This window comes from Staurois parvus, unplaced genomic scaffold (genome assembly GCF_062004578.1).
Source record: "Staurois parvus isolate SC_StPar_1 unplaced genomic scaffold, SC_StPar_1.0 ptg000544l, whole genome shotgun sequence".
In the NCBI taxonomy this organism is placed as follows: Eukaryota; Metazoa; Chordata; class Amphibia; order Anura; family Ranidae; genus Staurois; species Staurois parvus.
In genome coordinates, this window is record NW_028318340.1 from 8,762,651 (window position 1) to 8,788,585 (window position 25,935).

Sequence of the window (25,935 nt, forward strand, 5' to 3'; positions counted from 1 at the left end):
GCAGATGAAATAACTAAACAGGAGTTTGTTTTTCACATGATCGGATAACTGAAGCAAATATTCACACAATTTATGGAATAAACATTCTCCACTCTCTTAGGTAAGTCTACTTCTAAAGTAGAAATTAACCCATTGACCTCTGAAGGTGAAGGTTTTACCCTTTTCATGGCCAGGGCATTTTTGGATATTCAGCACTGCACTACTTTAACTGGCAGTTGCATGGCCATGCAACATTGTACACAAATTAAATTTTATCTGTTTTTCCACACCAATAGAGCTTTCTTTTGGTGGTATTTGATCACAACTGGGTTTTTTATTTTGTGCTATATAAATGAAAAAATACTGAAAATTTTGAAAAAAAAAAACCCAATATGTTCTTTCCGTTAAAAAATATATCCAATAAAATCAACTTCATAAATTTAGGCCAAAATGTATTCTGCTACATGTCTTTGGTAAAAAAAAATCCCAAAAATTGTATATTAAATGGTTTGTGTGATAGTTATAGTGGCTACAAACTATTGTATATATTTGAAAATTGATCAATCCTGATGTACTGACAGCCTATTTTATTTCTTGAGGCCCTTAAAATGAGTCCTTTCCCTTTCACATCATCTTCTTCCCAGACTAAGGGCTTAGATGATTGACATACTGTATACATATTGTGTACATACTAGTGAACATACTGTATAATTTTCTCATTTGAAGGGGCTGCTGTGAATTTACTCAAGTCCCCCTTGCTAGTACAGAGGCTGCTAGACCATGACACAGTTTCAAGTGCTTCAACAAATGTAAGCTGTCTAGGAAATGTCTTTTTATGAATTTAATACAGAAAACCTGAACAAGGGAGGGATGCAGGATACTCCAAAACATCAGAGGAATTTAGCAGGACAAACTTTAGCCAAAATCCTCTTGTAACAACATCTTCTTGGAGTATAATGGAATGGTAAGCTAATTTAAAACTCTGTACGAGCTCTCCCAGTCCTAACAGTAACCTCTGGCACTTAAATCTCCAAGCACATGCCCACCTGGGATCCATAATCAAAGTCTTACTCAAAAATGTCTAAGGGCCACTGTCTGCCACCCAGGCTCCACGCAACACTCAACTCTTCTCCAGATCGCTCTTTCTCCAGGAGGAGATCAATCAGATCTTCTTCAGACCCTTAGCACATGCTAAGTCGACCAGGAGCAAGTTTCAGGAGCAGATCCTGCAGGAGACCATCTGCAGAGTCAGTCACATCAGCATATGCAGCTGCACAAAGATGGAGGAAACCTCCTCTGTACAGAGCTGTTCTGCCCCGACTCCGACTCCCACTTCTTGCCTGTAGGCTGCTCCTGCTGGGCAAGGTAGGAGAGTCCCTTCCTGCTCCTCTTTTGTCATCTTTCCTCCCACCTGTTGCACTGCGCTCCCTTCTGTCATACTGCCCACTCCTCTTGTTATCCTGCCCTCCTCCTGTCACACTGCTCTCCTCCTTTCAAACTGCCCTCCTCCTGTCAACCTGCCCACTCCTGTCACACTGCCCCCTCCCTCCTGTCACACTGTCCCTCCTCCTGTCACACTGCTCCCCTGCTGTCAAACTGCCCTCCTCTTGTCATCCTGCCCCCTCCTGTCAAACTGCCCCCCTCCTGTAACACTGCTCCCCTGCTGTCAAACTGCCCTCCTCATGTCATCCTGCCCCCTCCTGTCAAACTGCCCCCCTCCTGTCACACTGCTCCCCTATTGTCAAACTGCCCTCCTCTTGTCATCCTGCTCCCCTCCTGTCACACTGCTCCTCTCTTGTCAAACTGCCCCCCTCCTGTCACACTGCCCCTCCTCCTGTCACACTGCCCCCCTCCTGTCAAACTGCCCTCCTCTTGTCATCCTGCCCCCTCCTGTCAAACTGCCCCCTTCCTGTCACACTGCCCCTCTTCCTGTCACACTGCCCCCCTCCTGTCAAACTGCCCTCCTCTTGTCATCCTGCCCCCCTCCTGTCACACTGCTCCCCTCTTGTCAAACCGCCCTCTTGTCAAACTGCCCCCCTCCTGTCACACTTCTCCCCTATTGTCAAACTGCCCTCCTTTTGTCATCCTTCCCCCCTCCTGTCACACTGCTCCTCTCTTGTCAAACTGCCCTCCTTTTGTCATCCTTCCCCCCCTCCTGTCACACTGCTCCCCTATTGTCAAACTGCCCTCCTCTTGTCATCCTGCTCCCCTCCTGTCACACTGCTCCCCTCTTGTCATCCTGCTGCTTCTTGTCATCCTGCCCTCTACCTGTCAAACTGCCCCCTCCTGTCAAACTGCCTCCCTCCTGTCACACTGCCCCCCTCCTGTCACACTGTCCCTCCTCCTGTCACACTGTCCCTCCTCCTTTCACACTGCTCCCCTGCTGTCAAACTGCCCTCCTCTTGTCATCCTGCCCCCCTCCTGTCAAACTGCCCTCCTCTTGTCATCCTGCCCCCCTCCTGTCAAACTGCCCTCCTCTTGTCATCCTGCCCCCCTCCTGTCAAACTGCCCTCCTCTTGTCATCCTGCCCCCCTCCTGTCACACTGCTCCCCTCTTGTCAACCTGTTGCCCCTTGCCATCCTGCCCTCTCATGTCGCACTGCCCCTCCTCTTGTCATCAAAACTAAATGTATCCTAAATAGAGCAGAGAGCTATATATGACTCAAAAAATAAACCTACAAGATGGTCAGGAGTAGATGAGTCCAGGTGTTAAAGCTCTTATAGCATTATAGAAAAATGATGACCATGAAAGAATATGTGTAAGAACAAAATACTCTCTTGGCAGAAAAGGGTGACCAGGAACCTACACACATTATTGTGTGGCTGCAGCTGTTAGGGCCAGCTCACACCAGTGCCTTGCAGTACTGGACATATGTTTAACGTGCATTATCTGTGCATTAACCTGCAAAAGACATTATTATTTATTTTTATCACAGTGCTCCATAACACACAGAAGGTTCACAACGTTGTACTACATGGTAAAACACATTTCATTTACCATGAATTACTGCACTGCACTGCTAAGAACTGTCTCCGTAGAACTATTTACATTTAAATATAATGCATAGCGATGAAATTGTATAAAAGTTACATTAAACAACAGGCAGTAAAACAGACAGTCTGTGTGAATGCCACTTGTTGTTTTTCATGATAATTTATATATGCTCAGTTACGCACATTAGAAAATCAATCGAGCCATTATTAAGTCCATTTGTAGTAATACTATTTTGGTTCAGGAAACAAATGGCCTTTATTTACAGAAATGTCAAAAGAAATACAACTCCTAACATAATCTTCAAACTCTCTGTTCATTTTTCCAAGGTTAAAAATGAATTATTTATTTTATATTGCGTTTATAAAAATAAATGTTCCCAATCATCCAATGCCTTGCAATGTTCTGTTTTTTTGAATTTTCTGTGCTGTAAACAGGTAATGAATGCTATATTGTCTTTATTGCAACCACGAGGTAAATATTTGAAAGCAGTGCATTTTTAGAGTCACCTCAAAATATTTTTACCTACAATTTTACCTTAGCATATCACACAATGTATGTCATAATTCTTGCTTTACTCCACATTTTCAACATTTTGGGACCCTAGTTATTTAGATCATTCCTACAATGGTATTATTCTCAAGAGATTAAAACAAATTGACAGATGGAATATTTGATTGCTCTACATGCTTGTTCGATTGCTGTGTTTGGGGCAGTATGGAACCCATGGGATATCTTTATTTCTTCTCAACCTGGCCAAAATGTATGGTTTTAACAGCCTCTCCACTGTTATTTTGTGACATTATATTTATTTATTTCAGGTACTTATATAGTGCTGTCAATTTACGCAGCGCTTTACACATATATATTGTACATTTACATCTCCCTAACCCTCAAGGGGTGTACAATCTAAGGTCCCTAACTTACATTCAAACATACACATATTAGCAACAATTTAGACCGGATCCAATTAACCTACCAGCATGTCTTTGGAGTGTGGGAGGAAAGCAGAGTACCCGGAGGAAACCCACGTAGGCACAGGGAAAACATGCAAACTCCAGGCAGGTGATGCCATGGCTGGGATTTGAACCAACGACCCTAGTACTGCCAGGCAGAAGTGCTAACCATTTTGCTGCTCTGTACCCATGCAGATCTCTACCATCGATATGTTTCTTTCTCTTGTTTTTCTTTCAAATATGATGTCTGTATATATATATATATATTTATATATAATGTGTGAAAACCAATAAAAACGGTTAATTATAAAAACAAACAAACTGGTGAACAGTTTTAATCTGCTAAAATAAAAATCGACCATTAAAGTAGATGCTACAAGGTGAATGCTCAAACTGTGTTACTATAAGTGGGAATTCCTGACCTTTGGCTAAGCTACCCTCCTGACACTCTATGCCTACTAGTGCTTCCTCTGCTCACAGAATTAGGGATCTTTGATTGGTTGACTACATTTTAAAGTATGTCTAAATTCAAAATAAAAAATGTAATATATTGCAGCTTAACAGTCCAAAGGAAGCTATCAAAGGGTGAACTAGCTCACTTTGGGCCCTCAGGATCTGATGGCAAGGTTTAAATCTGACCTGGAAAAAGAGCTATTTAATCAGTGAGCAATCTTCTGCGTGCTTATTGGGGCCCAGTTGGTGCGTTACAATGAACCAGACCTTTTAAGTTGGAAGAGAAGAAGGTGACAGTCCCTCAAAGGATCAATACATGGAGAAAAAAAGGAAGAACAAGTACTATGCAAATTTTAGGCAGAAAGGTGTCAGAAGTTAGAAGAAGCACTTGCTGGCAAAGTGCAACTCCTCTCTGGCAGCAGTAGCCAATGGCAATAGTAACAGATGTTCCTTTAACCTCCGTAGCAGTATGATTATGTCAATATTTCTGCGCTCAAAGTGGTACTTTTTTTGCATGGAAATATTTCATTTTTTAATTGTAGGCCTGTAAGTTTTAGGAATAACTCACTGACAAGAGTCTAGTAAACATCCCGGGTATGATAAAATTTGAAACACGAGATCATAAATTATAGTATAATAAATAATCATAAAAAATAATAATAATAAATGATCAAACCAAAAACACTGAAATTTGAAAAATAGCGCCAAGCTTGCACATCACTGAGCAAAGTCGCAAAATTGTTTTCAGTGTCTGATGACAAATTTCCCCACTAATCATTATCACATAATTCTGCGAGTGGTTCTAATTTACTATCGTTGTATCACATGTTTTACTATGTGATTTTAGTGTATTGAGTGAATGTCACTTTTAACATTTTTTTATTTCCCGCCGGTTCCGTCCTCTGTACGTCCCGACGCTCGCAGTGACCAGAACCCGGAAGATGGATGCCGGCAGTGGCCGAAGGAGATGGCAGGGGACGCTGCAGGGGGGACATCGCGGGAACACAGGACAAGGTAAGTGAAACAGGGATCGCGGAGCAACACTGCAGGGTAATCCCAAGTGTAGCTCAGGGTTACCGCTTTTGATACTAAAACTTACCCTTGAGCTACACTCAGGAATACCGCCAGGGGGGTTAAGAAGGTAGGCCGATGGCTAAGGGAACAATAATATGGTTTGGCCTGCAGAGGGTTTGCCCTGCAGTCAGCTCTGATGATTGAAGTATGCTGTAAATGTGTTAAGTGGTAGTGACCTGGGGAACTAGGCTGCAACACGTGTTAACTATATGCAATGTCAGCAACTGTGCAGAAAATTGGCAGATTCAAAAGGAGTATCAGTGTTCACTTGTTTGGATGGTGTATGGGACTCTCTCACCCAATCTGTGGAATCACTCAGGTTCTGATTCTCTGTAGATGAGCCCCCCACAGGTTCTTTGGTCCTGCCTGCACCGTTCAGTCTAGACACAGCGCTCTGGGTCACCTGCTGGCAGAATGTCTCCCTAGACAAGTTGGCAAGGCTAGAGGTCAGAGATTCCTACTTGCTTCTCTCCTCTCTAGCTCTGTGGCCTGGTCTGGTACTCAGACAGTCTGCACAGCCTGCTCCTCACTCCTGCTCTCCAGTTCTCCTTCCACTCACTTCCTGTCCATTCTCCTGGGCTTTTGTATATATATGCTCCCACCCATCTCCTCTGGGAACTGTAGTCCTCTGATACACTGCTCCCCAGCAAAGTCATGTGGTTCACCATACAAGGTCCATGAGGCTACTCTACAGAGTGTGAGTGCCATTGAATTGAAGGAAACTGCCATCTTGTGTGTTTTTTTTAACATCCTGCAACTTGAATTATAGCAGGGTGTTACACATATAAAACCATAGCTTTTTTTTGGTTTAGGTATAGTAGGGATGATTATAACCCCTGCCAGTTTTTTTTTTTATAAGCAAGAAATCTCACTGCACTCAGGTAATTATATAAGTGAGCCACCAGCACTAAACGTTCATGATACCAAACTTACAGTGAATTTATACATAAAAGTGCAGTGCTATAAAACCTGATATAAAAATATAATAATAATATCAATATAATAATAATAATAATAATAATAAAAAATACTGTATATAATAAACCTCACTCTTCACAAACTCAGAAGAACACAATACTGGCTGATAATCATCATATTATATTTAGTTGATCATCTTCGTAATGTGGAAACCAGTGGGAAAAGCCAATGCTGTCACTTATACAGGGTTGTTTGGGAGGAGATGGTCTCATTTGACAGAGTAGAGGAAATAAATAGGTCTCATGAGACACTACGCTAAGTTTGAGTGGAAAACTGAGTGAACTAAATTTTTTTTCTTAGTAAATATTTCCTGTTTATTTCTCCATCACTTGCTAGAACATTTTTCCTTTTATGATAAATTTTTCTACAGGTTAACAGGCTTTTACATCTGAAGAATTGAATTTCCTAGTGAATCTTAGAATATATTAGAATAAAGCTAATTTAACACCTAGTCTTTTTTTTTTTTTAATTTAAATATTTATTACATTTTTCATGTTAATACAAAAACCCATAAAGGGGATAAAAATTCTCATACACATAAACATTTATAACATTTCTACCTTTCCCTTACTAAAAACTCTTTTCTTTCCCATCCCACTACCCCCCCTTTCCACCCCTCCTCCCCCCTCCTCCCCCTCTGCAGACTCTAGCCCATTCTACTCTCTTAATTTAACACCTAGTCAATTAGTCTTTTCTGAAACCAATGTATAGGCTGTTCAAATGATGAATATTCCAGATGCCATGTCTGGGTTTGCAGGAAGAATCCTTTGACGGGAAGTGAATTGACAGTTTCCAGCTCGACAACAGTATTAAATAAGAGTATAGAGCACAAAATGACAGTACATGATGAATACATTTAATAGCCTTTAATATTACATTCTGTGTGTGCTGTCAATTTTTCTGCATATTGCTTTGGAGTTTGAAGAGTGGTGTCAGAGGCTTTCAGTGACCAAGAATGACTGAAAATAAAGAAACCTTTATTGTTTCGTTTTAGGTAGTCTGCTAAATTGTTAACATCCCAGTTGGGGAGTTTTATGTTCTCTTTTTGCCTTAGTGACCATTGTCACAGAGACAGAAGGTAAATCCAATGTCTTAACGTTATCACAAGAACAGGATATGGAGGGGAAACTTCAGATGGGGACACTTCTGCCAGAAACAAGTAAGATAGGATTTACACTTAATTTGGATAGATTTGATTTCACCATCTTTTGTTTCTCTAGGTGAAAAGAATTTTCCCCAACTTGTCAGATGTAAAAACAACCTGACACAACTAAAAATTAATATGGCTTTAGATATCCTTCAACAATGTAGGTTACTGTTTTTTTCTGACCAAGACATAAACCGCAAAAGTTTGGTTCCTCTGAATTCTAGGATAGCATAATGGCTATGAATGATGATGGATGCAAACACAGTGCTAGTGCAGTGGATTGTATTCAGACAAATGTGTAGCTATAGCCTGGATGGCCTATACAAGGGAAAGTTAAAACAAAAAAAAAACACCACTCTCCTTGTTATGTCTCCTTTCCCACTGTAAAAGATCCCTCCAATTGCAGGTTTGGAATAGTAAAGAATGTTTTGTGTGTGTTTATGCATACACCAGAGAAAGCTTAAAGGATATGTAAACACAATATTTCATATTCCTGATATCTGCCTGCTGTACCATGTACTTGTATGAAAAAGTCTCTTGTTCTCTTTGTATTGCTTCCTTTGTATGAAATCCCTGGTGTTCCTGTCAGCTTCTCTGTTTTCCTATTAAAAACTGACCACACTAGGCATGAGAGCAACACGTGGTCAGTTTTCTAGCTGTTCTGCGAGCTAATCCACTCACTAAGTGCACAGCCATTCATTGGGAAGATCAGTTTGCTGCTGTTTCTCCTCCCGTAGCTCTCATGCAGAGGAGAACAGAGGGTATGTGATAACTTATAAAAAAGGGGAAAAATGTGTTTATAATGTTTTTTATAAGTATACAAAAATGTATTGCCATTCCTTAAATTGAATGGGTTGTTTTACAAGGTGAGGGTTTACATATTCTGCAATAGAGAACTGAGGGGCATAAATGTAAAACATGGGAAACAGGGGAAACCATTGGCAAGAAGAAAGCTGAGCCTGTGTGAATTTTCTGATCACATCGTACATTCAATTAGTTTATCTAGGCATCACTTTTAGCAGCAATCTGGCTACTAATCTCAACAGCTTTTAATAGCTATGCCATGCAGACCACTATGTACATTTTACAGGATAAAAATGTATATCTTGGGGAACAAAGTGGAGAAGAATTAGAACCCTCTTGATTTTTTACTGCTTTGGGATTAGAAAGAATTCCCCTTACCTTCCTGGAGACACCAGTTTCACCAGACAGGAAATGTGGGAAAATGTCCAACAGCAGCTATCTGTCTTTGTTGCAGATTTTCTTTCACTTCCTGTCTGGTGAAACCATTATTACCTTGCCAGGAAGTGAGGGGAAATCCCTCTAACAGAATCCTGCATAGCAGTACAAGCTCAGCAGAGGTTCTCTTCCTTCCCCACTCTAGGCCCCAAATTATACATTTTGCATGAACAACATACACTTCAAACACTGGTGTCTACATGGCACACGTATTACAAGCAGTTACCATTGATGGTCAGTTGCCTACCTAAACAGAGCTCTGAATAGCAGCACAAACCCAACAGTGGTTGTATTCTAACGAAAAGTAAAAAAAAAAAGTATTGGCTGGACATCCATGTTAAAGTGATATTAAAGAAAGATATACAAACAAATAACAATCATGTCATACTTATCTGCTCTGTGCAGTGGTTTTGCACAGAGCAACCCTGATCCTCCTCTTCTGGGGTCCCCCACCAATGCTCCTGGCCCCTCCCTCCTGCCAAGTGCCCCCAGAGCAAGCAGCTTGCTATGGAGGCACCTGAGCAGGCTCGCTCCCGTGCTGCTGCTCTGTGGGTCCATTCACAAACTTGAGGTCTCTCCTCATTGGCTCACTGACTGTGATTGAAAGTAGTGGGGGCCAATGGCTCCTGCTGATGTCTTAGCCACTGAGGAGGAAGAGTCCCAGGAGAGATGTTGCTCTTGTGCACATCGCTGGATCAAAAGGGTGCTCAGGTAAGGAAAGGCTGGGGGAACTGCCGCACACAGAAGGTTTTGTACCTTCATGCATACTATTCATGAAGGTAAAATGCACTGAGCCTTTACAACCACTTTAAGGAGGATAATTTTAGGAGTGACATAAAAAGGAGGCTACTATTATATTTACAACCTGGTCTGCAGTACAAAATTCCCTGTGCTGGGGTGAAAAGTAACTTGGGGTTTGCAGCTAAATGTGGTTGTGCCCCCCCCCCCATCATTTGCAGTTATGTTACTAACAGCAGAAAGAAAGACACAGCTCCCCTATGCACATTCTAAGAACAAGTGACTGGTGGAACCTTTGGCAGTTACTGCAGCTCCTATACACAATTTTAGGTGGATGCGAGAGTGCCAATAGAAAATGCCAAGAAATGTGGAACAAAACGGCAGGAAGATATAAGCTATATATCATCGTATGCTGGAGCATACGTCCTAACCTTCCTCTTATGTCAGGTTCAGATAAAATATTGTTATTCATTCTTTGAATCAGAAGATATATCATAGCGCCTGGACTGCATCTTGAAAGCTCAATAAAAATGTGGCCTTCTTCAAAGAATAGTGATGCCACAAAGAATAGTGATGATGCGTGTATAGTAGTACCTTATATTGCTGATTTCAAGGTTTTGTTATATATACACATTTTTCTGCCACAAATGAACTAGCTAATGCTTATGAAAACACGCTGGACACAATTCTGTTCAATTGCAATGGGTTTGGTGCCTCAAGTTTGGATTTGTGAAGAGTAGACTTTTTCTGGTTTAATTTTTGTTAATATTGTCTAATTTTTCCTAACGTGACATCTTTCATTTACATGTTCTTTCTTGCTTTGTGTACAATTCTGTTTTGGTCAAGGCACCCCTCTAAATATAGGTCTGATCACATTATTTTTTAGGTGGTATTCTATTGTGTATGTTTGCAGCTTAGTTTTATATACAGTATTTTTGTTTTTGATCGTGCAATGATTTGTAGATTATAACAATGGTTCTCATCTAAACAACAGTGTTTCCTTTCTTATAAACCAATGCTTTACCACATCTCTTGATTTTGCCACAATTTTGCCCCTTGATGAATCAGATCCCTTAATCCCACTTAGCCTCCAGGCACGCAGCCAGGGCGATATTCTCTAGGTTAAGGACGTAACTACAGGGGTTGCAATTGTAACCTGGTCCCATGCTTCAGGGGGCCCTTGTGGCTCCAATGTACACCTGGACAGGAGGGGCAGCGAAGACAGCATATAAGAACCAATCCTCTCCATTTGCCCCTGCAACCACTGAAAGCCTGCTTCTGGAGGGGATTGGTTTCTCTATATGTGGCACCTATCACCCCTCCTGTCCTGACCATGATGCCTCCGGGTCCCTGTGTGCTCCCCCACAGTGTTGCTGGAATCCCCCTTGCCCTCTCCTGCCAGCTGTGGGGAATGTGTCTGTATGGAGTGCAGGGAAGGGACCGGTAAATATGTAATTTACCAGCCCCTTCCTTTGTGAATGGACAGAGTCAGTGATCATTGTTACAGATCATCGATTCATAACTGAAGCATAGTAATCTGTGTTTACTATGCTTCAGTTTGTGAATGAAAGGGAAGCTCTGTACAGAATTATTCCTGTCCATTCATTTTGTGCAGCCGAGGCTGCAGAGAAGGAGATTGAGGGCTGTGTCCTCAATCTGCTTTCTTTGACTCAAAGGTCTGTTTAGACAACTGATATTTCACTAAAGCCCCCCCAACAGGGTTTTTAAAAAAATAATAAAAATGAAATTGTAAAACAAATAAAATAAAATGGTAAAAAATAATAAAAGAAATAAAATAACATGCTGCAGGACCAGAATAAAGAGCCCAGCAATGAGAGTAAAGAGCCCTGAGATCAGTGGGAAGGGCCCTAGGCTCGGAGAGAAGGGCCCCAGGTGTGTGTGTGTGGGGGGGGGGGGGTCATGGTTTCTTGCACAGGGCCTTGAAGGTTCTACTTAAGACTCTGCTATAGGCTCCAGGCATATGGCCCCAATCCAGGCAAACAGTTTGGTCAACAGGGGACCTCTCTCCCCAGTACCTCTTCCTTAGGAGGGGAAGTTCTTAAAGAACTCCTCTCCCCAAAGAGGAGGATTGGCAAAGTCAAAAACATTACCCCCCTGTTTTGTCAAAGCTAGGTCTAATCCACAGATGACAAGCTCACCTGGGTTTGGCCTGCACACAGAACAGATAAGATTTTCTGTACCCACTCCTTAGATAGGACTCTGGAGCGTTTTCGCAAGGGTAATTAGCATCTGATGTTATACAGATATATCCCTGAGCAGAATGATCTGCAGAAAAAACAAAACAAAGCACGCCTGCTAGGAAACATATTCCTACATACAAATATTTAACAAGCCTAATGCCATAAAATACTAAAAATACTTACATTGGAAATGCATTTACAAACAAAAACATGTCACCCCTCAGCTTCTTCATTAAATTAAAGACCTCAGATGCAGATGCTAAACGTAGCAGAGTGTACTGGAATCAGCAGTGCAGAGAATAGGGGTTAGCAGAGCAAAGGGCAGGGATCAGCAGTTTGTGGGGCAGCATACAGGGGGTCAGCAGGGCAGAGGACAGGTGGTCAGCAGGGCAGAGGACAGGTGGTCAGCAGGGCAGAAGACAAAAGGTCAGCAGGGCAGAGGATGGTTGGTCATCAGGGCAGTGTGTAGTGGGTCAGCAGGGCAGAAGATGGGTGGTAAGCAGGGCAGAGGATGATCGGTCCTGCCCCCAGATTGAGAGCGTGGGGGGCAGGACCGAGTCACGGCTCTATGTGTCTTATGAACGCATAGTGCAGGGCTTGGGAGCAAGCACACACCAGTGCCCCCATAGTAAGAGGCTTGCTATTGGGGGTACTTCTCAAGGGGCAGGAGCCAGGAGCGCTGATGGGGGACCCGAAAAGAAGAGCATGGCTGTTTGTTTGTTTTTTTAAAAGCCAAACCTTTAATATCACTTTAAGTATCTGTATAATCAGTATTAGTACATAAGTTTATGTTTGTATATCTGATGAAACAATCAGTAGTTCTCATTGATTTTGACCTGTGATTTCTAGCAAAGAATAACTCCACAATCACCAGTGTATTATTGAAGAGCTTAACTTTAGAAGCGGAGCCCAAAAGGTAGCCAGAGGCAAACAGCTAGACACCAGTTTTGCCTGTGGTCTCCCTGTGGATTCCCCCCATTACTGACTTACCTTGCCTTATTCTGTACTCTGCCCCTATGTGGAGGTGGCCATGTTTGCCCCCTGATGTCAAAAACTCCAGAAAGGAGAACAGTGAACCACAAGGTAATGGCATCAGCAAACCTCACTCCAAGTAGCGGTAGAGGCAGCAGAGCCTTAGTTCTCAGAAGAAACTGAACAGGGTACTACTTAGGCACATTTAACATTTCTAAGTGTTTCCTACAACACAGCAATACCTCACTTTATGAGATCAGATCCACTTTAAAAGGTAGAGAGTGGGTCTGCATGGTCATGTAGCTAAAAAACATGGAAAAATAAAGCACACCATGTTACTTTGAACATTTTCCACCCAAATCCAATACTTCTGTTTTGCACTAAAGCTGGTAGGTTGAATCATTTTCTTATACCTGAAGATTTCTCTGCAAGGGCTCGTTCACACTAGGCTGTTTTGCCAACGCTTGCCAAACGCCCCTATAGCGTTTGGCAAGCGTTGGTCCGGCGTTTGCGGAGTGTTTTTTAACGCTCGGCAAACGCTCCGCAAACGCCGCATGCGCGGTTTAGCGGCGGTTGCTAGGCGTTTGCCGAGCGTTAATAACGCCCCACAAATGCCTATAATGCAGTTTGAGTGGTGTTACCGCTCCGCAAACGCCCCGCAACCGCGTCGCAACCGCACCGCAAACGCCGGCCGGGCGTTTGCGGAGCGGCACCATAGACAAGAATAGGAGGCTTCAAAGCCTCCTGACTCGTCCAGAGGCGTCCGTTTTGCTGCGACGCAACGCGACGCGACGCAAACGCTCCCGTTAGAACAGCACCATGTGCTGTAATGTGCAGAATTGGCAGAGGCGTTTGGGAAGCGGTAAAAACGCTTCCCAAACGCCTCTCTGCCGCCTGCACACAAGGCTAGTGTGAACGTAGCCCAAGAATGTGCCTCCTAGCAAAGTGGTAACAAAGTCAAGCCATGCAGCCTCTCTTCGCTGAATATGCCTCTTTTATACATCGCATGACGTGATTTCGTTCCTGCGTTAGCAGGCTTTTGACTTGTGTTGATGGCATCTATTTGACATTAGTTTGAGATGCTCCTCACAGCATTAAGAATTCATTGACCTACACTTGACCTCCTTCTGAATTGCTTCAAGTGGGTTTTGCATTTCCATAGACTTATATAAGGAATTAAAACACATATGATACGAACAAAAGTCTGTTGACTAAATCCCATAAACTGTTAGATACTATATGAGTCACTTTTACATCTAATATGGTCAACCTCATGTTCAGCATGGGTTTCTTACATGCAATAGAGAACGTTAAAAGATCAATCCACACAAAACCCACATTCCCTCCTGGGTAAAGACCAGTGGATTGTATCTCCCTCTGGGTTGGTATGTCTGTCAGGAATTCTATGAAAGAGATTTCTACACATACTGTAAGTTCACCTACATGCTGGAGCTATGCTGGTATTTATAGAAATCTTTTTCTGCTGGCATCTTACTTTTGCTGCTGGTTTCTTCATTTAATTTACATGTATTATACTGGAAGAAGCAAAGTAAGCTTAATTTTTTTTACTTTTTTAACTGCCAGCTCAGTGGATTGCTTCACAAAAGGCCTGAATTCTTTCTTAGATACACAGAATATAACTGGATACTAACATTTATAGGTAAAGTTGATCCAGGGAATATCCGATTGCCTCTCAGGGGATCAGGAAGGAATTGTTTTCCCCAGCAGGAGCAAATTGGATCATGCTTTGTTGGGTTTTTTTGCCTTCCTCTGAATCAACTGTGGGTATAGGATTATAACTTTTTTTTTTTTGTTATGGTTGAACTGGATGGACTTTTGTCTTTTTTTCAGCCAGACTAACTATGTAACTGTACATCTAGCTAGATCAATTACATTAATATAGACATGGCAAAAAAATATTCAATTGTTACTTGTTTTCTTGAAGTGATGGTAATGTTTAAAAAAATACTCATATTTACTTTTTGCTGCTATCAGGCTTATATCAGAGGCTAAACGGTGCATTCCAGAGCTTACATCAGTTACAGTGTATGGATGTCTGAGAACAGCAGATTGATTACACAAAAGGATAATGGATTTTGTTGCTATAGAATTCTCTTCAATGTCACTTCAGTAATGGCAGGCTGTACATCAAACAGGATTGTAGCAATTACCTTGTTAGGAAGGCTAAATAACTCCCAGATCTGTTAAGTCTAAAGTTTCATAAATTCTGATGGTGCTGCTCCAGAGGATTAAAAAGTACTTGCTGAAATCTTGAAACCAAAACACCTATTATTAGGAAATCCCCTGCGGACGGGATAACTAGCAGAAAACCTTCAGCAGTAAAACAAAAAAAGGAGTCTTGAAGCATGTCTGTTAGATGAGACAAATCATTTTAGTATGGCTGACATTACGCTATATCACTTTGGATTTCAATTTTAACTTTTGTATGATTTATTTTAATTTTATAATTTAGAGCCTTGGTCTCCAAACTTCGGTCCGGGGGCCAGATCTGGTGCTATGCCTGCCTTTATATGGCCCTTGGGACTCTATTCCACCAACTCACACCAATGATGGAACACTAATCACCCTACTAACACCATCAATGGGACACAATTCTTCTCATTGCTATCAACAATGGGGCACTATTCCTCTAATTAAAACCAATGATAGGGTGCTGATGTCAGATAATTTTCAACTCCCACTGGCCACAGTCCAGCCCTCCTAAAACCTGGAGGACAGTAAGCTGGCCCTTTGCATAGAAAGTTTGGAGACCCCTTATTTACAACAAGCAGCTCTCAGCAGGATGTGCCTGTGTATAACATTCTGTGCTACGACAGGGCCCTCTGGCACCCAAGGTGGGGATGCCAAAGTACAATCAAGTTTTAACTACAAATGGTTAATAAGGCATTTGTAGTTTCTGCTGCAAATATTTTTTGTATCCAGACATGCGAAAACAAGTGAATGCATTGTGAGGTGAGGTGGCTGGGGAGTGATGCACTGTGAATGTAAGCTGGGTAAGCAGGGGAGGGAAATGAAGTCTATGGGAAGGATGCTCTGTGACTGGGGTGGCAAACAGTTATTGCAGACACAAATATAGTGCACAAGCTCCCCCCACAGACACAATGGCCTCCATCCTACACACAGTATTGGGGTATTGAGTATTGTGTCACCTGCCCACATGCAGTTGCTGTCCCTGCAGTCATAGACTTCCTCAAGATGAGAGGAACGTTTCCAAGGGAGAATAGCAACCTGCTGCTGATTTGTGTGGTAATGTGGATCCAGGGCTTTTTTTCTCAGAGTATAGGTGCAAGTACTGCCCTTGTCTCCTCTGTCTACCTACCTCCAAGCACCATCCTGTGGCTCCACCCCCTATCCACCTCCCAGTGCACACTCTTTTAGAGAATACAGAACCAAGTATAATTTTTTGGTGCTAAGCAATGTGTATGGAGTTAGTTACTGATAACAAGAAAAGCAATAAAATAGATCACCTGCAGCCTGCAACAGTAGCCCCCCTCCAGCAACAATAGACCCCCAAGCAACAATAGACCCCTCTGCAATAATAGGTCTCCCAATGGCAATAGATACTCCAGCAACCAACATCAACAGGCCCTGCAGCATACCCCAGCACCCCTTGCCTTTACATACATACAGTGCTAGAGGTTTCAGAACTGTATTCCTCCTTGTTCCTGTTAAACAAAAGCCCTGGTACCATCACATGGCCGAGTCTGTCCTCAGAAGATGTGCCTCCCCCTCCAGCTCACTCAATTGGAGGGGGTGCAGAATGATGGTGGCAGAGTAATAGAAATGGGATGAGGGTGAGAGGATTGAGAAGGGTACAGGGTGATAGGAAAGAAGATCTGCAGAGGGACGAGGAGCAGAGTAAGAGGTGCAGTGGGATGAGAGGAGTAAGGTCCAGTGATCCAGAGTAATAAAAAAATAGGGGTTGTAAAGAGAGAGACACACACACACACACACACACACACACACACACACACACACACACATATACACACACATTTAGTTCAACCCACAAAAACACACACAAATAGAACACCTCCATATACACCATCATATACTAAAAGTTGATCCAGAGGAAGGCAAAAAACTCAATAAACCATCATCCAATTTTCTCCAGTGGGGGAAAATTTTTCTTCCTGACCCCCCAGCAGCAATTGGATATTCCTTGGATCAACTTTACCTATAAATGCTGTTGAAAGAGAATGGTACTGTTGGAAGAGAATTATGAGGGTGCAGCTTTTCAGGAGGTGGAAATACTATGCAAGAGAGAGAGAGAATTGTGATAAGAGCTGGGAGCTGCTGGAGGAGAAGGAGGGGGAAACATGGTGAGAGGAAAAGGTGCTAGGTGACAGGTGAGATGTTCTGCAGGGGTGGGAGAGAGGAGATGCAGCACTGTTAATAAACACAGGGTCATGTCGCAACACAAGTCTTTCCTTGCTGCTGAGCTGCACAGTCCAAGAAGGTCTCTTGTGCCCAAGGGCGGACTGACAACTCATGGGGCCCCCGGGCAATAGGGGATCATGGGGCCCCTGTGTCCTTGCCCAGACTCAAAAAAGCCTATGAAAAAGGTACCAGGGGCATCTCATGGAGCCCCCTACTGACCCCAGGCCCTCGGGCAGCGCCCGAGTTTCCAAATGGTCAGTCCGCCCCTGCTTGTGCCTCCCCTACATGGCTGCAGAAGCTCCCAGTCAGAGCTCCATCTGAGAGCAGTCCAACCAGCTTGTTTGCCTGCAGGACAAGGTCAGAACTGTAGAAACTGTAGACCTCACAGAGTGCTGATATTCAAAAGGAGGGTGCAAGTGTGAGACTACAGAGGGTTGATGAGAGTAGAGAGGGGATGAAATGATGCAGGGTGGAGCTGAGGAGTGAGGTTAAGGTGGTGGTTCCAGAGCAGAGGAGCTGGAGCTTTGTTTTGCACCTTGGCGGCTGCACACTGCAGCGGCAGAAGAGGTTCTCATCCCAGATGTGCCCCCTGCAGCACGACACCTGAGGGAGGTGCCTCTTTTTCCTCTGTCTGGTCCTGATAACATTATGAGGATAATTCCATATTTCTTATCGAGCCAAAAAAACTACTAATACTATTATTATAGTAATAATATTAATAAATTGAAAAAACACAGGGATCACTAATTAAAATTTTAATTTAAATGTTTAATGGGGCAGCCCCAAAATAAAAATAAAACATATACTTTGTTTACAACAGCCTAATAGTTGTGGCAGGTGATGAAGGACAGAAGAGGAGATGGCAATGATAAGGTAAGATTTGGATATGTGGAGGGGGAGGGAGGGTCTCTTTCAGTCAGGGGAATAAAGCAAAAGTGTTCTTTGTTTAAAAGTACACGGATTCCTTAAATGGATGCAATCACTGACAAACTGCCAATCAGGTGCAAATTGGTAGCAGCTCTGTAAAGGGGCCCCATGACCCAATTATATTAACCTTGTCAGTGCTCCCTCGCTGCTTCTTCATATTTTCAATATGAAGCCTAGATCAAGAACATGGGGACATGACTTCAAACTAGCAGGAGGAAAGTTTAATACTAATCTTAGCAAGTACTATTTTAATAAAAGGCTAGTTGATGCTTGGAATAGACTTCAAGCAGATGTAGTGAGTTAGTGAACAGTAAGTGGACTCAAACATTCTTGAGACAAACATAGATATAGCCCCAGTTCACATATATGCGGCCATGCGGGCCGCATTTTGTGTGGGCATGAGAGCCCATTCATTTGAATGGACTCCCATGCCCTGTGACACAGAGAGAAGAAATCCCTGCACTTATTCCGAAAACGCAGCCTGCACCTCAGTTCCCAGTACGGTTGCGTTTTCAAGTGCGGGTGGCGTGCCATTAGAATTAATGGCACCCGCGGGTCCGCATTTCTCTGTGCGGGTGGTGCAGCTGCATGGATTTTCGTGTGGATCCACAGCGGCACCACCCGCATGGATGTGAACCTAGAATTATACTCACACAAAAAAAGACATAAAAAATAAGAGTCAGACTTGATGGATGACTTGGTTTTTTTTCTGCCACCACTCTTCTATGTTTCTAACTCGTTCAGACCCCAGATCAGTCCCCTCCCTTTTACCCCTTCTGATTTCAGATTAGCTCCCATTTAACTCCTTAAGACCTCAGATCAGACCCCACTCTTTCTATCACCATCAAATTTCAGATCAGCCCCTCCTCTTTAACCCATTCAGACCTCAGATCAGTTCCCCCAACCCCTTCAGATGTCAGATTGGGGCACACTGGGAAAGTCAATAATAGACATCCCTTGCAACTCGGTAATTTGACGCTTTATCACATAAACAGAAACAGGAAGCAAGGATGGATTTCCCCACTTTCCAGTACTACAGCTGCAGTGGTCTGATGTCTTTTACTAACAATAGGCACTGAATGAACTTTTCAGCACCTGACACAAGAACATAGGAAACAGCATGATGGGAGGCAACCACTGGGCAGACAGGCAGCCCCAACAAACTACAGAGTTGTCAGCCACTCTGCTGCCTGGCCCAATTTGCTCCTGATTCCTGGGGCCCCAACCAGGACCCCCCTGCAGCTCAGCTCTCATAGCGGTCGCGTGTGCTGCTGTGATCGCGTGTGCTGCTGTGATGGTAGTTCTGCCACTGCCTGACATATATGTGTACCTGAGCTTCTACAGTATATGATAAACCCTATCAATTAATTCCCCTAGTGTGCTCCATTTTGGTCTGTTAAATTTATCATTGAAAGTGTTTTTTTATACGAGTTCAGTAAGTGCAAACAATATCTGTTCATCCTGCCAGAAATGTTGTGAGCTAATAACTTCCTGTGCATTCTGCCCTTGCCAATTCTTATCAGTTAGTATTGTTCCCAGTTATCTATGTGAGCTACAGAACATTGTTCTCTTTGCAACATATAAAATCTTCTATCCTAAATTAAACCCACTATGTAAAAGAAGGAAGGACAACTTTGGAGGGTAAACCTTCAAAAACAAGTCAGCAATAGCAGCTCTCAGTTTTCTATGCCGAAAGGTTGCTTTTAAAAAAACATATCCATGTGAATTAGATTTAGCCTTCTTTATCCAACTGTAATTTTTTGTACATATTTGATCTGATTAATAGCTATGGGCATTATAAACAATTTATATGTACGATAAATCCTCATGATAGAGTTCATACTGAATACAAACAATAAATAAGTCAATGATCTTTTATCATCTTCCAAAGACAATGGGCCATTCCATCTCCCATCAACTGTCTCATGTGTTTGATGTGCTCTTATCTGTAGGCAATAGGTCCACATTCTCTATTAAATATCAACAGACACATTAGTAATAATAAGAATCAGTCCTTCGTTTTTAACCATTTTCTTTCCTCTTTGCACAGAACTTTTACGTATTGTACTTCTTTACTAAACACTATTCAAATTAGCTGTACTACAAAGACCTATCGTTGATTATGTTACAGTTGTTACTGCATGTCAATTACTACATTACAGACATTGACTGATTTGTAACTTTATAGCACATATTGTTATCTTTTAGCTCTTGCTGATGAAAAAAAAAAAACATTGTCTTTTAAACCCCATCTCAGGGCTCATCTAGTATGATGACACCTGAAGACAGATTACAAGAACTGTGTCATTTCGAATAATCTATGGGTTTATAAAAATACCAAGCACTGACAGCTGTCAGGGTGGAATAAAACCTTCAGACTAACAAGATGTTTGACTAGTACCAAACCTTGCTAGCACATCAATCAAAATGAATCAAGACACTTTGTTTTTCGCTGTTTATTTTCTATACAACTTAGTCCTCCTATGTCACATCCAATTAAATCAGCCTCATAGATAGAACATTTTGCAGAATATACAAGTTTGGCTAGCTGTCAAAATAAGATTTCTACAGTTTCACTTTCCAGTAGCACATTCACAGCAGCATATTCACCTTGTTCTTAGTGCAAATTTGAATTTAAATGTATGAAATGACACTACACTTAAAATAGAGCTTGGCTAAGCTAAACCCAATTTTAATGACATTCAAATACATATGTGGAAAAGTACTAAGACCTTGATTGTAAAAACTGGTAATAGCCGAATTTTCTATGGTGGGGGGTAATGTAAACTTGTATGCAGATCAAGATCCTGTAGCCAATCAGGATTATAATGAAGGGATTATTAAAGTACATACACATATCTGTATATATATATATATATTTTTTTTTTTTCAGAAGTGTGACCAACCTAAGATTAGGATTTAATAAAGTATAATTGTAAAGCTATTCACTGAATGTTGTAGAAGCTGAACATGCAGTTACTTTATATGAAATGTGCATAAAACTACACTTAGGCAAAGCCGATGTGCAAGCCTTCATAGGAAATCAGTATAAAATGATGGATTTGTGTAAATAAATTATATATATAAATTATGGATTTGTTATAAAGTATGGTTAAGAGAGGCAAATGTTAATGGTTGAATATTTGTACTGAATGTAATTTTTTCTTATTTACAAATACAGCAAATGTTAATGACCAGAATTTGTTATCAAGGGAAGAACAAATCCCAATGTTTATTAATTATGGAAGGGGTGAATGTGTCTGTGTATAGAGTTGTTGAATTTGCTTCGTAAGTGATTGGTTATCATCAAATTATTTGTCAGCACCTAGGGAGGAATCTGGGGGAAATCTGACCATCAATTATTAAAAAAAAATTAAATAAAATAAGGACCTCTTTCAAAATTCTGGCTATGTGGACAGGTATTTCCTTTACTCAGCACTCTTTCTGTTGACTTGATGGTAATAATGTGCAAGGCAGTCAGCCTGTACTCAGCCTGAAATGGGTGGTCACATAATTCAATAAACTGGACTCAGCTTTTGTGCAAATACAAATTCAGCATTAAGTATATCAGGTTCAGCAAAGTTACAACAACTTTTCCTTATATACTTTTAAACATTCCTAAAAAAACTCAAGCCACAGCACAAAATTCTGTAATACGTTTGCTATGCAATTTGGCTAGAAACATGTACCCTTAATTTGTTTTGCATTCCCCAGCTTGAAAAGGACTGTTCCATTATATTTTTTCACTTTCTCTGAAATTATCTACTCCAATTTCCCTGTATGACACAGTAAGGTTGCAGAAAATGTAATCGGACTATTGTACACACGTAAAAGCTTCTGATTATGACTCTCAGCACTTACTGAATACTGTTTTAATGTTAAATTCTGGCAGTCTGATGCACATAATAAAAAAATGGGTACAAATTGGGTGCTTCACACTCAATAGAAATTTAATTTATGGACCTTAAATGGGAAGAGTGACAATGAATCCACATCTCAGACCCTGACACATTGCTTGGGTAGGGGTCCCCTTGTTTAAAAAAAGATTTGGTTAAAATAAAAAAAAATAATAAATTAAAAAAAAATAATACAATGCCCCATCCTTAAATCAAACAATTTAATAAGTGTTCTGCACCCTGGAGAGGATTTGATGCTCCCCCTCAATTCTTAAAGGGTAGAAACTTCAGAGAATGCAACATGTAACTGTAGCACAGTTATTTTTAATTTTCTCAAATTCATAGTGAAACCTATTATTTGAAAATCCATCCCATGAGGGTGCTAAGGGTCCACAGATGTAATTTTTCACTGGGTCCACTATCCTTGATTATGGAATTTTAAAGGCGCCAATGTAACATATTACTTAGATCTATGTTAGTATTCAAACAGGATTGCCCTTTTGCCTTATATGTATTGGGAAGAAGAATAGACAAAATCAATACAGTTTATTTCTGCTAAATAAACCTGTTTGTGTAATACTCAGCTGTGTATGTGTGCCTGCCCAATGTTTCCATATGACACAAATCAACTGCCTAGGCTGTTGTCGGTACAAATGTATGTTGTTGCTAGGGAATAAAATGTTTCACTACTTCCATGTTAATTTATATGTTTATTTGTATTTATATTCTGACTGTGGAGTTTTACCCAGCTGTCACCTCCTCAACCACATCCAACCACAACACATTCACCAATACATCCTCCAAAAAAACCTCAATGGATTTAAGAAGCAAACCACGTCAAAGGTATATTTGCACATTTTCCTAGCAACTCAATTTTCCAAGGTCACAGGAGAGAAATGTAGATCCTTCAAAATGAACCGTGGATTTGACTTATTCACATATCAGCATATAGCCGTATAGTATTTTCCTCTTCTAAAAAATATAAGTTTGGCTGTTAACCCCTAGTAAAAAATTATCTACACAGTTATTACTATATCATAACTTTTGTATACAATTAGAGGTTATAAATATTATGATAAACCTGTCAACATTATGAACATTAGAAAAACAATTGAGATCTGAAATGAGTCCTAAAGAGACATCTTAACATATATTAGAATCCATAAAACACACATATGTATGGATAAACTATATGACAATGCTATCTATCTATCTATCTATCTATCTATTTTTCTATCTATCTATCTATCTATCTATCTATCTATCTATCTATCTATCTATCTATCTATCTATCTATCGATCGATCTATCTATCTATCTATCTATCTATCTATCTATCTATCTATCTATCTATCTTTTGAGGAAATTCAACATATTAAACTGATACAAGTATTCATTAACATTGGCAATCCCATTTTTAGTTATTAATAACTCCCATGAATGGATTGTTTAAAAATTACTGGCAAAAGTGTGCTGTTCCAGAATGGCCAGGGTGGGAGGTATTGCCAACATTTTCTATCTATCTATCTATCTATCTATCTATCTATCTATCTATCTATCTATCTATCTATCTATCTATATCTTTGGGTGATTTATTTGCTGGTGACATCACATAGAACTGTTAAAAATGTTACAAATATAGCCAAGCTGTTGCTGATAAAGTCTGCATTCTATTTTTCTTTTTTATGACAAAGCATTATTGTATGAAACTATTGCAATCCCAAAAATTGAGAAGCCCCATGGTGTGAATGTACTGTCACGATGTGGATCATAAATATACTTTATCTCTTCAAACTGACTATTCACAGGCAAAAAAAAATGATTGTACCCAAAGCCCCAAGTGAACATTTCATTTTACTCCTGTCCGCATGCTACATAATGACATTTTTGAGCAGATAGAGCAAAAAGCTTCTTAAAATACATCTGCATCTGAAGAAACAACACAAGTCATCAAATATCTATTCAAACCAAAATTCATTTTACGCAATTTGTGCATATTCACCAATTAGGTCCTTTTTGTTTGAAATAGTTAACTTTAAGCAAACATTGAGTTTAGCCCCTATTTCTGTGCCGGTTATGTTATGTTAAGCAAATTGATGTTAAATCCAATCCATTTTCCATTAACGTTTTGAATGACACATACATTTTAACCATATCAATCCTGTGTTAACTACATTTGTGCTTAGTGAAGCAAATGTAATGATCGGTAAATAATATTTTAAGATGAACGACCAATAATATGATGGATGGTCGTGAGCAATGCAGCGCTTTTCCAAATCAAAAGGGTATAACTAACCTGTGGCTTAACCTCTGTGAATAACGCACTTTAAGGAAGGCAGCTTCCATTGTAAGTACTGCACTCTTTTGAATGAAAGAAGAGTGACACAGCATAGATCTTACCTTTGATATGTAGGAAGAGAATCATCTGAAGGAAAAGAGCCATTGTGGTGACCATGGTCTGAATTCCAGCTAAGGGCACAAGGTTTACAGGCATTGAGTTGTAGTTATGCTTCCTTAGACACCTCAGAAGCTACTCTGAGACTGAGAATCCCAGTGAAGGCAGCTCACATTGCAGAGCATGCTCAGATGGCACAGTTCACAGCTACTGAGGCAGATCTTGCTTGGCAAAGTGATGCTCATTACCCTGTTCTGTAAATGACAGCAAAGGGCTGACTTTTGTGTGCTAGCCTCGCCACGACACTTCTCAGTCAAATTCACTGATTTCACATTGTGCTCATCTCAACAAAGGAGATTATACATCTGCTATGGGTAATGAGTGTGCCTATATTTTAGGCTGTCGTGGCAATAATGCATTATCAGCAAACTGGAACTGCTTCTTTTGTAGCGTGGAAAAAAAGTTGGACTCACATACCATCTATCAGCACTTTGTCTGATATATTGGAATACTACGGATGCTGTCTATGTTGTTGCTTTTATTCTTTCCTCTTGAGAAAAAAAAATTCTTGATGTCTGTTCTTGCATTTTGTCCTGTGTTACACAAGAAAAATAAAGCATATGGTTTAATTCATCATGAAATTGCAAAGTTTACAGTTTTTGTACTGAAATAACCCCTCCGCGACCACGGTGAGCAACGATTTCACATTTTGTGTTAATGCAAAAGAAACAATTGCTTTTATTTAGTGGTTTCATATAGCACTCTACATCCATTTAGTTTATTTATTTTTTCATATATACAGTGCAAATGTTATTTAAAGCACTTTGCTGAGTACCTCCAGTCATTATCAGTCTGAGCTGTATTAAACATATAATTTAAAGCTGAACACCACTTAGCTGGAAAAATTAACTCAGCAGCTCTCTGCCATCCACACTGCGAGGGTTAAATGCTTGTTTTGTCTTGGGGGGATGAAATAGGCAGCCATACTTCCACTATTCCTTGTTTCCCTGGCAGCTGGTGCTCTATTGTCTTCTGCTCCTGGTATGGGGGACTTTGATGTTTTCACGTACAATGCGCATTATACTTTATGATGTCAAAGAGGACACAACCAGTCAAAGAATAGGAATGTCTTCATGGTACCATCATGGAAATAGCCTGCAGGATAGGGAATAAGGTAGGTAATGCTGCTTATTCCTTGCCCCTTCCTTGTAGGGGGTGGCACTGCAAGCTGAATTTTTAAAGCTACCTGGAGTTCACTTTTAACCACTTGCCCTCTAGAGGATTTACCCCCCTTAATGACCAGGCCTCTTTTTGCTACTCGGCACTGCACTAATTCAACTGATAATTGAGCGGTCATGCAATGCTGTACATAAATTAAATTTACATTCTTTTTTTCACACAATTAGTGCTTTCTTTTGGCAGTATTTGATCACCTGTGCGCTTTTTATTTTTCGCGCTATAAACAAAAAAAGAACAAAAATGTTGACGAAAAACAATGTTTTTTTTACTTTCGGCTATAAAAAATATATAGTACACTCAAAGTTAGTTATAAATTTAGACCAAAATGTATTCTACTACATGTTTTTGGT

At 40.9% G+C, this 25,935-nt stretch overlaps 1 protein-coding gene across 1 annotated transcript in view; it reads right to left on the bottom strand.

Annotated features, from left to right (window-relative positions):
- Positions 1-24,539, bottom strand: part of RXFP2 (relaxin family peptide receptor 2) — a 367,668-nt gene extending 343,129 nt beyond the window's left edge. The window contains exon 1 of the mRNA XM_089690886.1: positions 24,352-24,539. Coding sequence (XP_089547012.1) covers positions 24,352-24,445 — 94 coding nt within the window. The 5' untranslated portion in view covers positions 24,446-24,539. The remainder of the gene's footprint in view (positions 1-24,351) is intronic.
- Between the last annotated feature and the right edge of the window lie 1,396 nt (positions 24,540-25,935).